This window comes from Danio rerio, chromosome 7 (genome assembly GCF_052040795.2).
Source record: "Danio rerio strain M-AB ecotype USA chromosome 7, GRCz13ab, whole genome shotgun sequence".
Taxonomy (NCBI): Eukaryota; Metazoa; Chordata; class Actinopteri; order Cypriniformes; family Danionidae; genus Danio; species Danio rerio.
The window spans coordinates 27,487,819-27,505,816 of NC_141027.1; the positions used below are offsets into that span (position 1 = coordinate 27,487,819).

Sequence of the window (17,998 nt, forward strand, 5' to 3'; positions counted from 1 at the left end):
TGTCTTTTATGTGCAGGAGGAGGGAACGCAGCCTCTCAACCTCTCCGCCCGGCCTAAAACAGCTGAGCCCATCAAATCCCCCACATCCCCGACACAGAGCCTCTTCCCAGGCAGCAAGAGCAGCCCCAACAGCCTCTCCAAGAGCGGAGACATACCCAGTCCCATCGGAGGATTGGGCCGCGGCTCGTCTCTGGGTAAAACTTTAATTTGGATCTGCTTATGTCATAACATGAGTTGCTGGTTCGAGTCTCAGCTGGGCCGGTTGGCATTTCTGTACAGAGTTTGCATGTTTCTCCCTGTGTTAGCGTGGGTTTCATCGGGGTGTTCCCGTTTCCCCCACTGTCCAAAGACATGCGGTGTAAGTGAATTTAATAAATTAAATTGGCGCAGTGTATGAGTGTGTGTGAATGAGTGTGTATAGGTGTTTCCCAGCACTGGGTTGCAGCTGGATAGGCATACACTGCGTTAAACGTATTTCAGAATAGTTGGTGGTTCAGCAACCCCTGATAAATAAGGAACTAAGCCGAAGGAAAAAGAATGAATGAATAATTCTTAACATCCTCTCAGCTGAGATACTATATCAGAGAGACAAACTCCCAAGTTATTTATTTTATTCAATTAATAAATATATATTTATCCTATTTATCTTTTAATTATTTTTATTCAATTTATTCGAGACCCTGCTAGTTTGATGTAGTTCAGAATGTTGTTGCTTTCAAAACTTCCAAATATTTAAATATTTATATGTATTTATTATTTTTTTATTTACTCAGATATTCTGTCTTAATTGGGAAACATTAAATTCTCAAAAAACTGTTTGACAAGCTTACAATTACATTACATATTTGGAATCACCAATAAAATAAACAACAACTCAACATCTCCTAAGTTTCGCTTCTAAACATTTGGATTAAAACAAAATCGTTATGTGCATGCGCACTCGAAAAGAACAAGATCACGACACCAACCTCATTTTTGGCAATAATGCTTCGTCAGATTGCGCTGGTCTTCGGAAGTAATTCACAACTTGGTCTGAATGGCGAATCTCCTCTAGAAACGACAGCAAGTCTTTGTTTACAAGTTTGTGGGCGTTTGAGTAGTTGCTTTCATGTGATGTGCGTTTGACAGGACGGACTGTACCGCGCGTTTGTTTCATACAGATTACAAAACCAAAAAACTTTTGTTTTCAAGTGTAGTTGGTTACATTTAAAAGATTTCTAACTTTATGTGTATATATCTATATATTTCTTATGTCTGTGAAGCAAGTATTCTCTGAGATTCTAGTGTGTTTGTTCTCTATAAAATCGTAAATGCACACGTCTGGTCTGAGCTTCTCCCCTGGAGAAACATCAGTCTATATCGATCTATGATTGTCTGCCGTATTAATACGTAGGCTTCGTTCGCCATATTGACCGTTACATATTTCTCCATTCAAAACTATACAGGTGACATGTCTTGTGTATTCTATAGTGCTTGGTTGTATTAAGAACATTTATTTAAAAATAAACAACCAAGCAGTGTTTTTAGTTTTTCTATGGATATACAAACTATACATCAGACCGTATATTCATGACTAAATACCTAGGCAAATACCAAGACTAATTGTATATTTCTGATCCTCTGTAGTGCGGAATCAGAGAGTGAACTTGACACACTCCCAACTCATAATCTCTTTTAGACCCTGCCATTTTGACGCAATAAAGAGCAACGGATGCTGTTCCTATATATTTGTTTTCAAAGCTCTTAGTTCATCTCTCATATTAAGATAATTTTTTTTTTGGAAGCTGCTACTAACAGTTACTAAAAACAGTCTTTCATTAAAACGACGCTGTGTTGTTGAGCAGCGCTTGTTTCCCTCCTCCTCTTGGAGTTGAGCTTTGAACACAGGCTTGGTGTTTGTTTTTCTACTATTTCCGAGATTTAACTGCCATCCCGCCTCACCTCACTTTGATCCACTAATTACAGAAAGGCGACACACACTGAGATTTGCTCCCTTAGTTTCCTGCTCCCCCACACACATGCAGTCGGCCACACTTACAGTGCACACATGCAGACTGTATTCACAGGACCTCCTACTGTATACCATGTTTCACAATACGGCCCTCAGGATATATGTGCGTTTGTTTCTGTAGACATCCTGTCCAGCCTGAACTCGACGGCGCTGTTTGGAGATCAGGACGCAGTGATGAAGGCCATCCAAGAGGCGAGGAAGATGAGAGAGCAGATTCAGAGAGAGCAGCTTCAGCATCATCAGCAGGGAATGGAGGTCAAGCTGTCTGCCCTCACCAGCATGGGCTTGAACAACTGCAGGACAGAGAAGGTGAGGGTGGTTGTCAACAGCGAACAGTGCTGAGATACTGCTGGGATTGTGGATTAAGTTAGACTGCCAGTGTCAAGTGCCTGAATTGGAGTAACTTCAATTATTGAGTTAATATGAGGCAATGTTTTGAAAAAAAAAAAAAAAATTCATTTCACAAACTTATAAATATCCAGCGTTTTAATTAGAGTAGCTTATTTTTATTTATTATATTTTTATCAGTTTGAATGGGACAAGTTTTATATATTTACAAAACTGAGCCAAAAATGATATTTAAACTTCTATCAGTAGCTATCCATTTATTTTTCAAACAATCTAAATTAAAGTATTGCAGTGGAAGCTTTCTTTCTTTGTTTCTTCTTCTCTTTTTTATTTTTTTTTTAAAGAAAATATTCTGTTGACCAAGGCAGCATTTATTAAATGTAAAAAAAATGTTGAATATTTATATATATATATATATATATATATATATATATATATATATATATATATATATATATATATATATATATATATATATAAATTTTGAAATAACGGCTTTCTTATTGTATATTGTTTCAAATAAAACTATTACTCTAGTAATAATATGCTATTTTAAATGATTGTATTATTATTATTAATAATAATAATAATAATTAATATTAGAGTGATTTCTGAAGGATCATGTGACTGAAGACTGGAGTATCGAAGGTGAAAATTCATCTTTAAAATCACTTGAATAAATTGAATTAAATTAGAAAGTACTTTTTAAAAGTTAATTATAGTGCAATAACATTTCACAATTTAACAATTTGTACTGTATTTTTTAATGAAATAAATGCAGCTTTGGTGAGCATGAACAGCTTATTTCAAAACTTTAAAACTTATTTTATTTTAAAGTCTTTGTTAAAAATAAAGACTTATATACAATACTGACTTAAATATACTGACCTACTGACTTTATATATATATATATATATATATATATATATATATATATATATATATATATATTTTTTTTTTTTTTTTTTTTTTTTTACTGCAAATGTATGCTTACTTTATTGTCATAATAGAACAGTAAACTCTGTCTTGCGAGTCAAAGGTAATGAGATTATCTCAAAAGCCAATTTTATTCATGCAATTTGTAATCGATACCAGATTCCATTGCACAAGAAATATACCCAACACAACGAACCTTGTTCTTGCCCCATTCGCCTGAGGGCACAACAACAGCCAGAGCTCAAGGACTTGAGCCCACAGTGTTTTTTCAGATATGATCTTTAAAACCAATCAAGGTCTTTGAAGCACGTCCAGAGGAAGGCCTTTGATTGACATTGGCAGGGTAGATGGTGAATCAGTGTGTGTGCGTGCATGTTTGTGTGTGTGCACATTTGTGAGCGAGCAGGACCATCGCGGTCCTCTGGTGCCTGGCCTGTGCGGGTTCAAACTGTGATGTCTCTGCCCAATTAAAGCAAACAGGCAGCCCTCTTCAGCCCCTGGTGTGGGACAGGCCCACTTTGTACCGGGAGCAAGCATTCTCTCAGGGATTCCTTTTAAAAATATCTTCAATCAATGAGTCAATCAAGGAGCAGAAAAACAGACACCACTACCATCTGATTGATGCCATATTGCCAGTTGGCTGCGAGACGCAGGCAGGAACTGGGAGTGAAGGCTCATTAATTTTTCAGCACCTGATTACTTTCAACCGGCATCTTAAAGTAGGTCAATGTATATGTAAAAAAGTAGAGGGACTATTTTTCAATCAACTTCGAAGTCAGGGCAAAAGACTTGTGCCCCGATGTGGGTGGCATTGGAGTAAACTCAAAACCCCAGGCATGTCCTCGAAAACGGCCGAAATCACCAAATTCGCAGGCGTTTTCATATTATTGCTGCTTCTCACAGCAATTTACAATACCTCTTTACTGCTCAAAAGGGCATTGTGGAAGTCATAATCCTGTTTTCTCAAACACAATGCCCAACTCAAAGCCATTATAAACGGAGATATCACCTAAGCCAGTGCATTACGCGCCATTCTTTTGAGATTTCGCACTCTTTGTTGGTGTTCTTTAGAGGTGGATGCGGTATGTGAACATGCAGCCATCACCTGTGGCTGTGTGCCTCCCTCCCTTTTTCCCTATTCTACCTTCACCAGCCTCAACTCATCCTCTCCTTCCCTCTTTACCTCCCAAAATCGCTCTGGGGTGAGCTCATGGTCAGCCAAACTGCAGAATATGCTGCTACATGACATGAATGTTGCTCTGACAATGGTTGAAAAGGCACGTTTGTCAACAGGCTGCACACACCTACAGCTGCATTGTTCTTAGCAGGCCAAGCTTAGCAGATTTTTTTTTCTCATAGTCTTTTGTCTGGCTGAGGTTTTGTCTTCGCACGAGGTAAGGCCTTGCCTTTTCACATGCTTATTTGGGCATCTCAGCTTAGGCAAGCTTTATGCATTTTTCTAAGTGGGGAGGAAATCAGTCTGGAGGCATCCTGTCTCTTTCCCTGCTGAAAAAAAAAGAAACAACACATTAAGCTCGTGGCTAAATGTGTTTTTCTTAAAGGACTTTGATGTAAGGGCAAGGTGATTCTGGGCAGCCAGCAGTGCAGAGAAAAGGGGCAGAAGGAGGGAACGACAAATAATAATTAGGTGCTCTATCAGTTTGAAAATATGACCGGTATGTTTGGGTTATCATTGTTGCTATAGGTTACAGAGCACATCACAAAGACTCCCTGGTTTTTTGAAGTATCGTTTGCAAAGACTTTCTCTTTCTTTCTTTAATTCATATTTAGTTTTCAGCTGCTTCCGTATCTGAGAATGTAAGGTTATGACCTTAAAATGCAATGGAAGAAAATGGCAGGCCTCTTTTGTACTGTGGCCTTGCTCAGAAGCCCGTCTGCATCTGATGATATCATAAAGGCAGCTCCACCTCAGTGTGTTGCTAAGCTAAACAGACGTATTGATGTCGCAAACAACCAGAGGCCAAACAGAAGCTGTATTTTCCTCTTCATATGTTCCATATGTCTCTGAAGTCTCAAACGAAGGGAAGGGAGCTCATTCAAATGCAGACTTAAATAGAACAGTGATCCTATTTTTTTTTGTATGTTACTAGTAGGGCTGGGCGAATCAAAATCTCGATTAATTGAACATTTTACCTCAATTATAAATAGTAAAACGGTTATTTTATTTGGCTGTGCGTGTGTGTGTGTACACACACACACATACACACGCAACATGTAAGGTCACGCAAAGTGGCTTACAGGTCCAAGTGCTGTATCAAACTGTATGGGGAGACTCATCCAATAGTAATAATAAACGTTTACAATGTGCTGTAATTCTTACGAAAATTACAATCGCAATGAATATATCCATGCCTAATATCCGTTGGCCAGAATGTGCTGAATTTTTTTTCATAAATTAAAAAGTTTGGTATTTGTGATGCAGCAAGTCCAGAGACTAATGTATACACTATGATTTCATATAAAATTCACTTTAAAGTGTGATATGACTAAAAAGTGGCCGATTCAAATGAGTAGCAGCTTAGACCCGCTACCATACGTCACCGATACATCACGACTTAATAAGCAGATCAGTTCACTGAAGATGAATTTCACTGACAAGTCTTCTACAGTCAATATCTTTACATATTACTAGTCAGTTATTTTTTAATAAAGTGTGCATCAGTTGATTTCAAAATAATTAAAGGATACACACAATATCTACTATCTATGAGTAGTTATTGAACATCAGTGTTGAACAACTGAAATTGAAACACATTTCTTCATAGGGGTTTTGTTTTTTCTGAATGCTATCTTAATGCACAAGAAGTTAAAACTCACTCATTTAGAGGCAGGAACTAGGGGACATGCAACAACTTTAATCATAAGGTAAAACACAAAACAAAAGTTTCTATCTGGAGCTTTCTGCTGTCCCGTGACTTTCAACGCCGCCCACATGTGTCAATACTACCAAACCGATCAATCACAGAGCTTGTGCTATGTGTAGTCGCAATGTGTAGGTACATTTTTGAGAGTTGCTTGGTTATGCGACTGCGCGAAGGTTGCGGCAGACGATACGTGTGCTTTCAATGCAGAAGTATACTGTATTTATTTAAGTATTTATTTATTTATCTATCTATTTATTTATAGTTATTCTGTGTACTTTCCCAGCACTGGATTGCAGTTGGCCCGTGCCTGCTGCTTGTGCCTGACGGGCGAAAAAAAGGCCTCTAAGTGTTCCAGATAAAAGCTTTCACTTTGGTCAGTTTCAGAATATTAATATTTCAGCACATCGCCTCACCTGACATAAATACTGAACGCCCTTTAATAACTGCCGTCCAGTCTGCTGTTTGGAAGTTTATCATGGTGAAAGCCTACGTGGAAGATTCTGGAGAGGTAACATAAATGGGATTAAGGAGAGGTTAAAATCATCTACTGGGGCTGTTGGTGAGGGATATTAAATATTGATTTATCCCAGTGTAACGACTGAGCTGAAGAGTGAGGCTAAGTGCTGCTTACAGATGGATCAATTCATCTTTTAATACAAAGTGTGTCCGTTGAACACAATGGAATGACCTGCATCCCCTTTTCTCTCGCAGAGTCACTTCTCTGTCTCTGAGATGGAAGAGCATCTCCTTTGAGTCTCCTGTCTTTTAGGTGTATGTGTAAAATATTCATGTTTTGGCGTTTTCTTGCTTGTTGTCTTTTTTTTTATATATCTTTGATGTCCCATCAGTAAAAGAAAGCTTTTATGGAACCTCCAACATTTTTTTTCAAATATTTATTAAAAGTATTATTGTCTACAGAGGGCAGTTATTGTATTTTATTATTTATTCCTCGTTCTCAAAGCTTTTTTTTATCCTTTGGAAGGACATGGCATTGTACATTTCTAGTTCACTAGTTTAAAGCACTTTGTTTGATTTTACATTTTTAAATTGAATTTCACAAGCCGCCTTAATGATGAGGTTCCACTCTGGAAAGAACCCAGATTTTGATTTCAGATATTTCGCCCTTGCTAATAACCTACTTTTCGACAGATGTTGCAGTCCGACGGGGTCTGGCGAGGAGATAAAATATATTCTTGTGCTGACACTTCCCAAACTGGAATCAAAGGGTGAAAGGCCAGTGTATTAACCTATTGAGCATCCGCCGGCCTCCCTGCCCCCTCCTCTCACCTACATTATTGATGAGTGGAATATTCACTTTTCTCAAATCCCAGAGCACAGGGCCACAAACATTTAAATGGAGCTTTGCTCACTCTCCTCGAAATTCTCACCCCCTACTTTTAGACCCAAAGCCAATGTTTGCTCTCGTTCCCTCCCCGCGTATGTGTGTTAGGGGCCTATTCACGCTTCCCTTTACAAAGACTTGGGGTATAATCTTGTCTGGTCTGCAGCCCTGGAAGCAATTTTCTACCCCTTTTTCTGCTGCTGTCTTGGAAATTGCCAGCATAGGTTATTTTTGGCTGCAAAGTAAATCCTGCCATACATGGCTTTGGCCGTCCAAAATTTGATTATACTCTGAACTCAAGCACGACCCATAGCCAGCGAGGGCCATTGTTGAGTATTGCTTACATTTAATTCTTTGTTCCATTTGTTTGGGTTTATAAATAGCATCTTTTTTTTGCAAAGTTTAAGAGTGGGTGCTCAACTCTAGTTCTGAAACAACGCCATACACATTCACTTAAGTAAGATATAATAATAATAATAACAATAATAATAATTCCATACATTTATATAGCGCTTTTCTGGACACTCAAAGCGCTTTAAACATTGAGGGGAGTCTCCTCATCCACCACCAGTGTGCAGCATCCACCTGGATGACGTGACGGCAGCCATATTGTGCGCAGCCATGTTGTGCCAGACTGCACAACATACACCAGCTGATTGGTGGAGAGGAGACAAAGTGATGAAGCCAATTATGATATGGGGATGGTTAGTAGGGCCATGATGGACAGAAGCCAGAGGGAAAATTTGGCCAGAATGCTGGGGTAAAACCCTACTTATTTTCGAAGGATATTCTAGAATTTTTAATGGCCACAGAGAATCAGGACCTCAGTATAATGTCTCATTTAAAAGATGGCGCTCACTGAGCAGTATAGAGTCTCCATCAATATACTGTGGCGTTAGGACCCACACAGACCGCAGGTTGAGCGCCCCCTACTGGCCCGACTAACACTAATTCCAACAGCAACCTAAATTTTCCATGTGTTCTCCTCTCCAGGTACTGCTAAGCTTCAGTTGGTGACCATGTGAGAGTTGCAGAGAGCTATCTGCCGGCGACATGACTGAAGCTAAAATAATTTTACTCTGAAGTTGCGTAAAATCACACAAATGGCCAAAACAGGGGCAGCCATTCAAAACTTCAGCAAGGCTCCATACTCTGGACGTACATGGCTCTGCTTATGCCAGATACCCCACATTGAACCCTGCAAAAAGAATGAGCTACAATGGTATCAGGACAGAACCCCACCAAACAGGTGCAAAAAGAACCCTCTGTCTCTCAGATCATGCGATTCAGAGTGTCTATTATTGTAAATAGATTGCATGATAAGAGCAAAGAAAGCAAGGTCTCTCTTAACAGATCCTTGAGGACTCAGTGAACAGTTCAGGGTCATTTAAAGCAGAACACCCATAAAAAAATCCAGATGATCTCAATGCAGCAGGATAGAAAAACAGAGCCGCTGAGTTTCTGGTACAGCTGAAAGATAGACATGTATAAAATGCTTCATTTCCCCGGTGATGTTGAAAGGTCAGATGTTGTGGGTAAATTTCTCAGTTTTATAAGCAAGTGAGTTGTCGTTTTAACATGGTTATATTTTAATCTGCCACCATGTTCTAAAAGAAAACACAGCTATCTCAGTCAATGTTTTAGATTAAATGGTTCTGGAAGGTTAAAAAAAAAAAAAAAAGTTGGACGGCCACCACTGGAGGGAGGTCGCATTGCCAAATGCACTCTGCCAGCGGCCACTCCGGGAGCCTGCGAGCGTGGACTGCTGCTCGAGTATAAAAACCAAGCAACCGCATGAAAGGAACTCCGAGCCCGGCACACAACTGCATGTGCTTTAGACTAAACGATTCAAAACTACCAACTACTGGAAAGCTGCACAATTATAAATAACTATGTGATTGGTTACAATGTCTATTGAAAGCAGATGAAGGGCAAAACAGACAAGCACTGCAGCAGCTTTTATAGGATATTGCTATCAATACACAGGTCTAAAGCGACCAATATTGCTTATATACACAGACAGAATTCATTGTAATGGGCTTTGAAAGCCGCCTTTTATCTCTACTATCACTTGTATCTCTCAGCCAGGTGTGCGAATGACAGAACATGCAGTATTCTCAGCTTTCAGAGCCCAGGCAAGGACAAGCCACAAACACATATTCACTCGACCATTGTGCTTTATTTTAAAACCAGGTTATGATTTTAGCCATGTGCACCTGGGCGACCAAAAAGGCAGATTACTAAGTCGACATTGGCCAAGGCCAGTCGTTTGTTGTCTCAAAATTGCCGTTATCTGGGCCTGGCTGGAACAATCCAAGGCCATATGGCTGAAGTCGGGCTATTTTTACTAGAGGAAGAGCGTCATTCTATGGCAGTGTGATGCGTAAGTACAGGGTAGACACCAGCACAATGCGCTCCTGCCCAAAATACACGAAATCTGCGGCCAGCGCTGCAGTCCTCAGGCACATGTTCTGCGGCCGGCCTGATTAAAGCCCTCTCCGCTGCGCTGACATGGGCTCCTCGCTCTGGCTCTCCTCCAGATGTTCAGAACTTCCACCAGCCTAGCCATCGGCCCTTCTGTGTTATTACTTCACCGTGCAACCCTCCTCCAACGAAACAAAATGCATTCTGTAACCGAATTTGAGGATGGAGGGGGAAAAAAGGATAGTGGAGGGGAGATTATTGTGGGTGTCTTTTTCCACTTCAGCTTAGGACTGTGTGGTTATAATTTTAGATGTGGGAATGAAGGGCTGCATGCTGAACTCATTTGAGGGAAGGGCCAGTCGTGCGCCAGAGAGGTCGTGGTTAGCATGGGAGGGGCACAACGTGTACCATGACATCTTTTCTTTTTTCTATTGTTTCCTTATTTTTCATCTCCCTAACCGCCCTTTCTCCTTCTCTCTGTACTTGCGGAGATTCGTGGCTTTTGCCATCTCGCTGCCGTAATGCACATTATAAATATCCTTTATAGCACAATGGTCTCGGAAATCTGCTGGTGAGCAGTGGACGGGCCCTTTTGCTCAGGATGGTACACACCCTTTACTGCTCTTCTGTGGTAAAGTGATCAGTAAAAATTTAATGACACCATAAAATAATAAAAATGCCATTGATTTATCACAGCGCTTGATGCAGACAGTAGTAAAGATGCTTTAGACTGCTTTCTTGTTCATGTCTTCAAACAAAAAGCGTGGTGTTATGCATATAAATTATTTCTCTCGATAATTTGTACCTAATGCTGTGACATATAAATTACCCAAGTTACAACCTATAGGTATATAAAACATAGTATATAAAATTTAATGGAAATCCATTGTGCGCTGTTTGAAGTTTTATGTTCTTATTCACTTTCTCAATTACAGACTCCTAATGTGCACTGTAAACAGTGTCACTGTCTCCAGTGGATATCAACGCTTCCTAGGCATGAATGAGCTCTTTACCTCACTCCATTAAGTTAGACCCTAGACACTAAAGTGTCTAATCTCATTTTCATGTACAATAGCTCTCATCCGGGTCATTCTTTAATTATTGCCCTGGAAAATGAGTAAGTTTAGCGCCTAAACAGTATTTAATGAAACTCTGTGATGAATGCTCCTTGTTCCCCAAACTGATGTTTAATGATCATGACTTTATAAAAGGAGATGATTGATCAGAGAGAGCCAGCTGAGCGGGGAGAAGGGATGACACTACAAGTAATTTATAACCCCCCACCCCTCCTCCACCATAAACACAAATGCACACACACTGCAGTTGTTGGGCCCTTCCCCAGTGGACAGTCCATAGCGCATCGGCTATCCCTCGTGCGACTAATCGCACATCAGTCAATTTGTCATTGGGTGCTGCGCTCTCTTTCATTAAGTGCAATAATGCGCTCTGGTGATGAATACAGCAAGCGTAGGAGGCTTCACACGGAGCATGGCACACCAAGCTAGCTCTACAACTTATCTTTACAAAGCCGCCTGGGCCCAGCGGGGACTGCTACATATGTCATAATTAGAAAACACTTAAATAAGCAAGGCAGAGTCAAGACGGGCAGCCCTTAATGACAGGCCATAAGCAGGTAGTGGTTAATTGTACATCCGAATCACTCAGATGGTCATAAATAATGATTGTTCCATCAAGCGTGGTGGTGGGAAATTGCAGTACTTTCTCTTAACAGCGCTTCTTTCTGCCCCTTTGATGCTTGTGCCATGTTTTTGGAGTAACAATATTCGTTCTCTAAGAAAAAAAAGATAGGTAACTGATGCTTGTTTTTATATTTGGATGAAGTCGAAAGTTAAAGATACATTTAAATAAAAGGGCAATTATTCTTTTTTCTCAAATTGATTATTTTTGGCAGCATATACTGTAGCAGTGTTTATTGTTTGTATTACATTTTTGTATTATTTTTTGGTTTTATTTAACATTTATAAGATATTTAACAAAACAGTACAATACCAATAAAAAGAGGACAAAATAGTACAGAATAATTGACCAAACCCCCACCTCAACCCCATTAAAAAAGGATGTATCGTCTTTGTTACTATATATATATATATATATATATATATATATACACACACACACACACACACACACACACACACGTGTAGCATAAACATACAAACAAGAGATGACAATACATTTTTACAAAGCCAGTGTCATGAATATATAGGTTAGAAATAAAGATGAAGATTTACAAACTTAAAACGAAAAACTTCCAAGAGTTTTAAGATAGGTCCACATGTGTTTTCAGCTGTTTTCAGTGAAGTTTCAAGACGTGGTTGTTCAGCTTGACAGCAACTCGTTCAACCATCTCTTATAACAATGAGATTTCCAATTTAGTAAGATCATCTTTTTAGCTGTGATCATGCCAACCATCAGGGCTTGCTGTTAGGTTAACGGAAAGGTGTCCATTATATTAGAATATCCAAAAAAAAGCCAAATTGTAGTCAGGTTGGATATTTGTTCTACAAGCACTGGAAAACAATTGTTGGACTAAAACTCATAAAGAACAGGAAAAAACCAAAATATATGTGCCAGAGTCCCTTCTGCCCCACCACATCTGTCACATCTAGGAGATACAAAAGAAAATTTGTTCATTCATTTTCTTTTTGGCTTAGTCCCTTATTTAATCTGGGGTCGCCACAGCGGAATGAACGGCCAACTTATCCAGCATATGTTTTACGCAGCGGATGCCCTTCCAGCTGCAACCCTTAACTGGGAAACATCACTCATTCACACTCATGCACTACGGCCAATTTTGCTTACCCAAATCACCTGCACCGCATGTCTTTGGACTTGTGGGAGAAACTTGAGCACCTGGAGGAAACCCACGCGAACATGGGGAGAACATCTAAACTCCACACAGAAATGCCAACTGACCTAGCCGAGGCTTGAACCAGTGACCTTCTTGCTGTGAGGCGATCGTGCTACACACTGCGCCACCGTGATGCCCCACAGAGAAAGCTATTTTACTTAATCTAGGTTTAGAGAAGTAAAGGCAATGTAAACCTTTAAATTGGAATAATTTATGTCTCAATTTTATCCAACCTTTCTTTATTCTAGATAGGGCTTCTTCCCAGATCTTATCAGCCACTTTTTCATTCAAATCAATGACCCAAGCTGTTTTAAACCGTTTTGAACAAAGCATTAAATTTTCTTTATAATGCACACTACTGTTTAAATGTTTTCCGTTTTTTTTTTTTTTTTTTTTACTTTTTAGGCTTTTTATGCTTAATTGTATTGCTTAAACACATTTCTTAGTATTATTGCTGTTAGCAGTTATAGTGGTTAAAATTTCATCAAAATAATACATTTTTGCAGGCTCAAAAATATGAAGTATAACATTTATCTATTTTAACATTATAAATGCTGTTGCTTTAACTTTTGATCAATTTAATGCATTCCTACTGAATAAAAGTCAATCGATGGATAAATACATATCTTACTGAGCCCAAATTTCAGAATGACACAAAATGAAAACATTTACAAGGCTAGTTAAGTGCATTCAGAAGCAGGTTGCAGGTGGTTAGCGAACTTGATAGAGGCTTTCATGCTGAAATACCTAACGCGAACGTGCCTGAACTGTTTAGTGAATTTGCCCCTTAGTGATAATAAAGTCTGTTTCAAGTGACAACAGCAATAAGCACAGAATCATCCCAACTAATCCACTATTGTCATGTGCTATTGACAAGTTGAGCTGGAGTGATGAGCTTGCCGTGTGAAGAGCCTCCACGCTCCATGGGCTCCCCAGTGGCAAAAAAGAACAGAAAACAAACAAACGAGCAAAACGGCCAAAGCAGCGCGGCTGAAAGATTAATGTGTACGTCGGTATCTGTGTCTGCGTCTGTGGCAAGGGAGCTGTTAGCATTGTGTTGGGAGGCCGCCCGAGTGTCTGTTCAAACCGTGTGTGATAGGCATTCTCTAAAGAAAAGACAATTCAAGTACACCTTTTGCCTGAGATTGAATGCACACCCTGGGAGAAGAACAAACGCTTTGGGGCCAACTCACCGTAACACGCTTTGCTTTTAGCATCTTCCTGTGTCGTTCGGAGGGGGGAGAGATTACTTGTATCATGCCGAGTCAAAGTGTCCATCTCCTCCTTGAGTCTTTAGAGAGAGCGAGACGGGCCTCCGCTAATGCCCAGCCGCACTCACGGCAGAACTAGGTCATTTAACAATGGGCCCGAGCAGCGGTCGGCCCTCTTCCTCTGCATAATACATTAAGTCTAATGTGCTGCAACCATTCAGGAGGGCCCCCCAAAAGCTGTTATTTTATTCTGTAAATGCACACGGACATGACATTTAATATTGTCGCACCGGCGAAGAATGACAGGGGTTTATTGTGCATCAAGTGCGACATGATGCCAAGTTTAATATGAACAGAAAGCAACACGACAAAAGGGAAAACACGGCATGTTCCTCCGAGCATGAGCCTTGAATAAATGATAGACAGGGAGCTCAGGGCAGCGGAGACAGGGGCATGTACTGCAAAGATTAGAGAGCGCAAAAGAAAAGAAAAAAAAGCTGAACGTTTCACTAGAGGTCCCAGGCTGCATTGTGTGCTCAGGATCTTTCAGTGTGTTGTTTCCAAATCCTTTTTAGCAGAGTGTTCCACACTCTTATCGGTACAAGTCCCTGCAGATGAAGACAGTAAGAGACTACAGCTGTGATAAAAATGACTTGACATGGGCCTGCCAAATGCGCACGTTTGTGCGCCTTGCAGTACTGAATGGAATCTGTTTTTTTTTTTTTTTTTGGTTTGTTTGTTTCCATGTGTGTCTTCAACCATTCTTAGTATTGCTTCTATTAATTTAATTTTATAGTAGCTGCACCAATTTTTAACGTAGACAACATGGAGACATAAATGCAATTTTTCTATCAAACTTTTAAATACATAAGTAGGAAGTGATCCAGAAACGATGATTTGCGTGGCGGGCGAGGTGCATTGAGTCCCTCTTCAGGATCTCCATCTGCAGTAGCCTGGTGTCATTCAACCTTACCAGAAACATCCTTAACATGAGCACAGGGAAAGCAGTGAGTGCGTACATTGTTACCTTTAGTGGAAGCAGCACGGACGGAACATCGCGATCCGCCTCATAGAGGGAGGCGAAGCGGTTCTTTGTGAGGATCTCAAACACAAGAGTTTTTTTCCCTTCAATTCGTCAGCTGGTGAAGTTTTTTCCTCACCACTGTCACCACTGGCTTGCTTGAGGAGCTGAGCATCAATGGATTTGCTCTTCAATGTTTGTACTTTCAGCAGTGAAAATAATCCACACTTAACTGAACTAAACTGAACTTCAACTCTAAAATCTGGACTTTACTAGAACTATGTTAAGCTGCTTTGACACACACAATCTACATTGTAAAAGTGCTATAGAATCAAACATGAATTGAATGGAATATGGCTTGCACTATCTAAAAAGAAACTTTTCTTTTATGTTTTGCAGGAGAGGTCTCATTATGACAATCTGGGTCATCACTTGAGCAAACTTGGTGAAGATGGAAAGATTGGTCATAGAGTCATTGACCTCACCAGGCCAGAAGACTTTGAGGGTAAGTATCACTTTGTTTGTGTCACGCATGGTTGCTCACAAAATTCTGTTTCCTTCTTTACACCCTCGGAAAGCATTGCCATCTTAGCAAGCACACAATGTCATAAGACATTAATATTAGGTTAGATTTAGGTTGTGATGTCAAGTGACCAAAATTCAATGTCTAGCCAGCATCTAAGAACAAGTTTATTTCAACGTCCAATAACGATGTCAAATGATGTCGATGTTTGGTAGATTTTAAATTGTGTTGGAAAGTGACCAAAATACAATGTCGACCCGACTTCTTAAACCAATGTCATAGTGACGTCAAATACTGACATTTATTCGTCAGGTATGGCAACCAAAATCCAACGTCTGATAGACATCATAGTGGTAACATCCACACAACGTCAAGCAGTAATGTCATTAGACGTTGATTTTAGGTTGAACGCCAAACAATGACATCAGCCTGATGTTGGGTTCTGACGTCAACCTGATTTTCATTTCTAAACAAAATGCAACATTCCCACGACGTTGAGATAAAACATCAATCTGATGTTATGCTTATACTGGGATGTTTCTAAACATCACTCTCAATTTAAAAGTGACAAATTTGAGAATTCATTGCTTCATTATTTTGTCACATTTCCTGAAAAGTAGCAGATTTGGAAAGTTTCCATTTGACAGTGACATAATGCTACTTTCTCTTTGACCACAGTGAGAAATGAGGTCAGGTACAGTTCGATAAGGTGATCAGATAGACAGGATTCCACAATAGCTTGGCCAGTGTCAGGCTGATTGTATTCAAAGTTTTCCACAGCCAGTTCTTGATGACAAAGCATAGAAACAATGCTGGCCCTCTTCCATGTGTTGCCAAAGCTCTTGTTTGATGTGTTGGGTGTGGAGGTGTCAATGCTGATAGAACTTACACGGCAAGGCGTCAACTTCTTTTGTTACTGTGTTCATAAACAGGGTGCTTACACTGTATGCACCAATGATTTTCCCATGTAAAAAATCAAATAGTTTCCATAGAACTCTATAGCCAAGATATGCAAGTAAAAATAAAACATTTTAATGATAGGTGTTATCTTTTTTTATTGTTGTTTAAACAATAAGGCTTGAAAAAGAATTTCCCATTCACAATAGATCTGTTTCTTGTAAGATGATCAGCTTTGCATAGCTCTGTTTGTTTATGAGCTTTCTAAAGCATAAATTATTTATTTTGGCTGGGTAGAACTCAAATCTGTAAATAGAGGTTTAGGGATGCAGTTTTTCTGGTCTGGCAGGGTCTGCTCTGACCAGACTCGAGCAGATTCCCCGCCAAGAAGACTGTCCCACCCCATCTAAGATAAGTGAGAAAGCTGGGTCCTCCAACACGGTGGGAACACATCTCCTGTGGGCTCCGGAGCAAGGCTGAGGGCACCCAGTCACACTTCCTTTTTAATCCTAAGTGGAGGTGAAGGAATAGTCCCATCAGTTTATTCCCAGTACAGACAGGATTAGAAGGCCGCAGAGGTTTCTCTTCCCAGTGGACAGGCGCCACTGTGAGCGCTCAGAGCCATCCGCATCTCCATCTTCCCACAAACACATCGAGATGAAGGATGTGAACGGCATTTTATGATGATACGCCCCACATTAAATAGTCTCTTTTACAAGCAGAATGTGTTTACCCGTTGGGAAACATGAAGTGTTTACTTGTGTATTTGTGTGTTTAGAGCCTTTTTTTGAAACAAATTCCATTCCTCTCCCTGAACATTTGAGGAATGCAAGCGCTGTGTATGTGATACCTATGCGTTTACAAAAAGCAACCCCTCATCATTTTTATTCTGTTTATTTGCCTCTAGTCTTTGTTTTATTGTGCCAGTTTTGTTCACAAGCTTTGGGGCTTCGTCAATAAAGCCAGCTATTTTTCTAATGCACTTTAAATGATTTATCAGCTGAGTGGGAAACTACCATTTGAGAATTAAATTTCTTGTTACTTTAACAGGGCAAACAGACTCGTACAGTAACTGCCATCGAGAGCAGAGGAAAATTACTGAGTGGGTCTTCAACGGCGTTCTTCCGTATACGGAGGTCCTGCCTGCTGAAAAGATGCGTTATATTGGTGAAGGCTCGGGGTGTAAAACAGCTCTCTGTCACGGCTGCAACTCGTAGAAAGCTTTAGGTTGCTTGAATTAATATTTGCGAAGCATGCAGCAACCAAATTAACAGCTGCCAAAGCTCTAACGAGAAAGAGAGGCCGTTGGAAAATAACGGCGGGGTATGGAAATAGATAGAATTTCCTTCATTTCGCAAAAAGCCACGAGCCACATGCATCAGCTCACCACAAAGTCATTAGGTCTTTTTAAGCTCAGATGAAAAACATTAACTAATACCACAAAAGGCTTTAGTATGGCCCCTTTGTTCATTCACATGTGGCAGAGTATGAGTTTTGTTTGCCGAACGGGCTGGGTCGTGCGTGTGTT

General features: G+C 40.0%; 1 protein-coding gene across 50 annotated transcripts in view; it reads left to right on the top strand.

The window, feature by feature from the left end:
* Positions 1-17,998, top strand: part of sox6 (SRY-box transcription factor 6) — a 200,998-nt gene that overhangs the window by 168,961 nt on the left and 14,039 nt on the right. For all 50 annotated transcript variants that reach the window (NM_001123009.3, XM_087259709.1, XM_087259733.1 and 47 more), the window contains 3 exons: positions 17-194; positions 2,133-2,320; positions 15,450-15,555. In NM_001123009.3, coding sequence (NP_001116481.2) covers positions 17-194; positions 2,133-2,320; positions 15,450-15,555 — 472 coding nt within the window. The remainder of the gene's footprint in view (positions 1-16; positions 195-2,132; positions 2,321-15,449; positions 15,556-17,998) is intronic.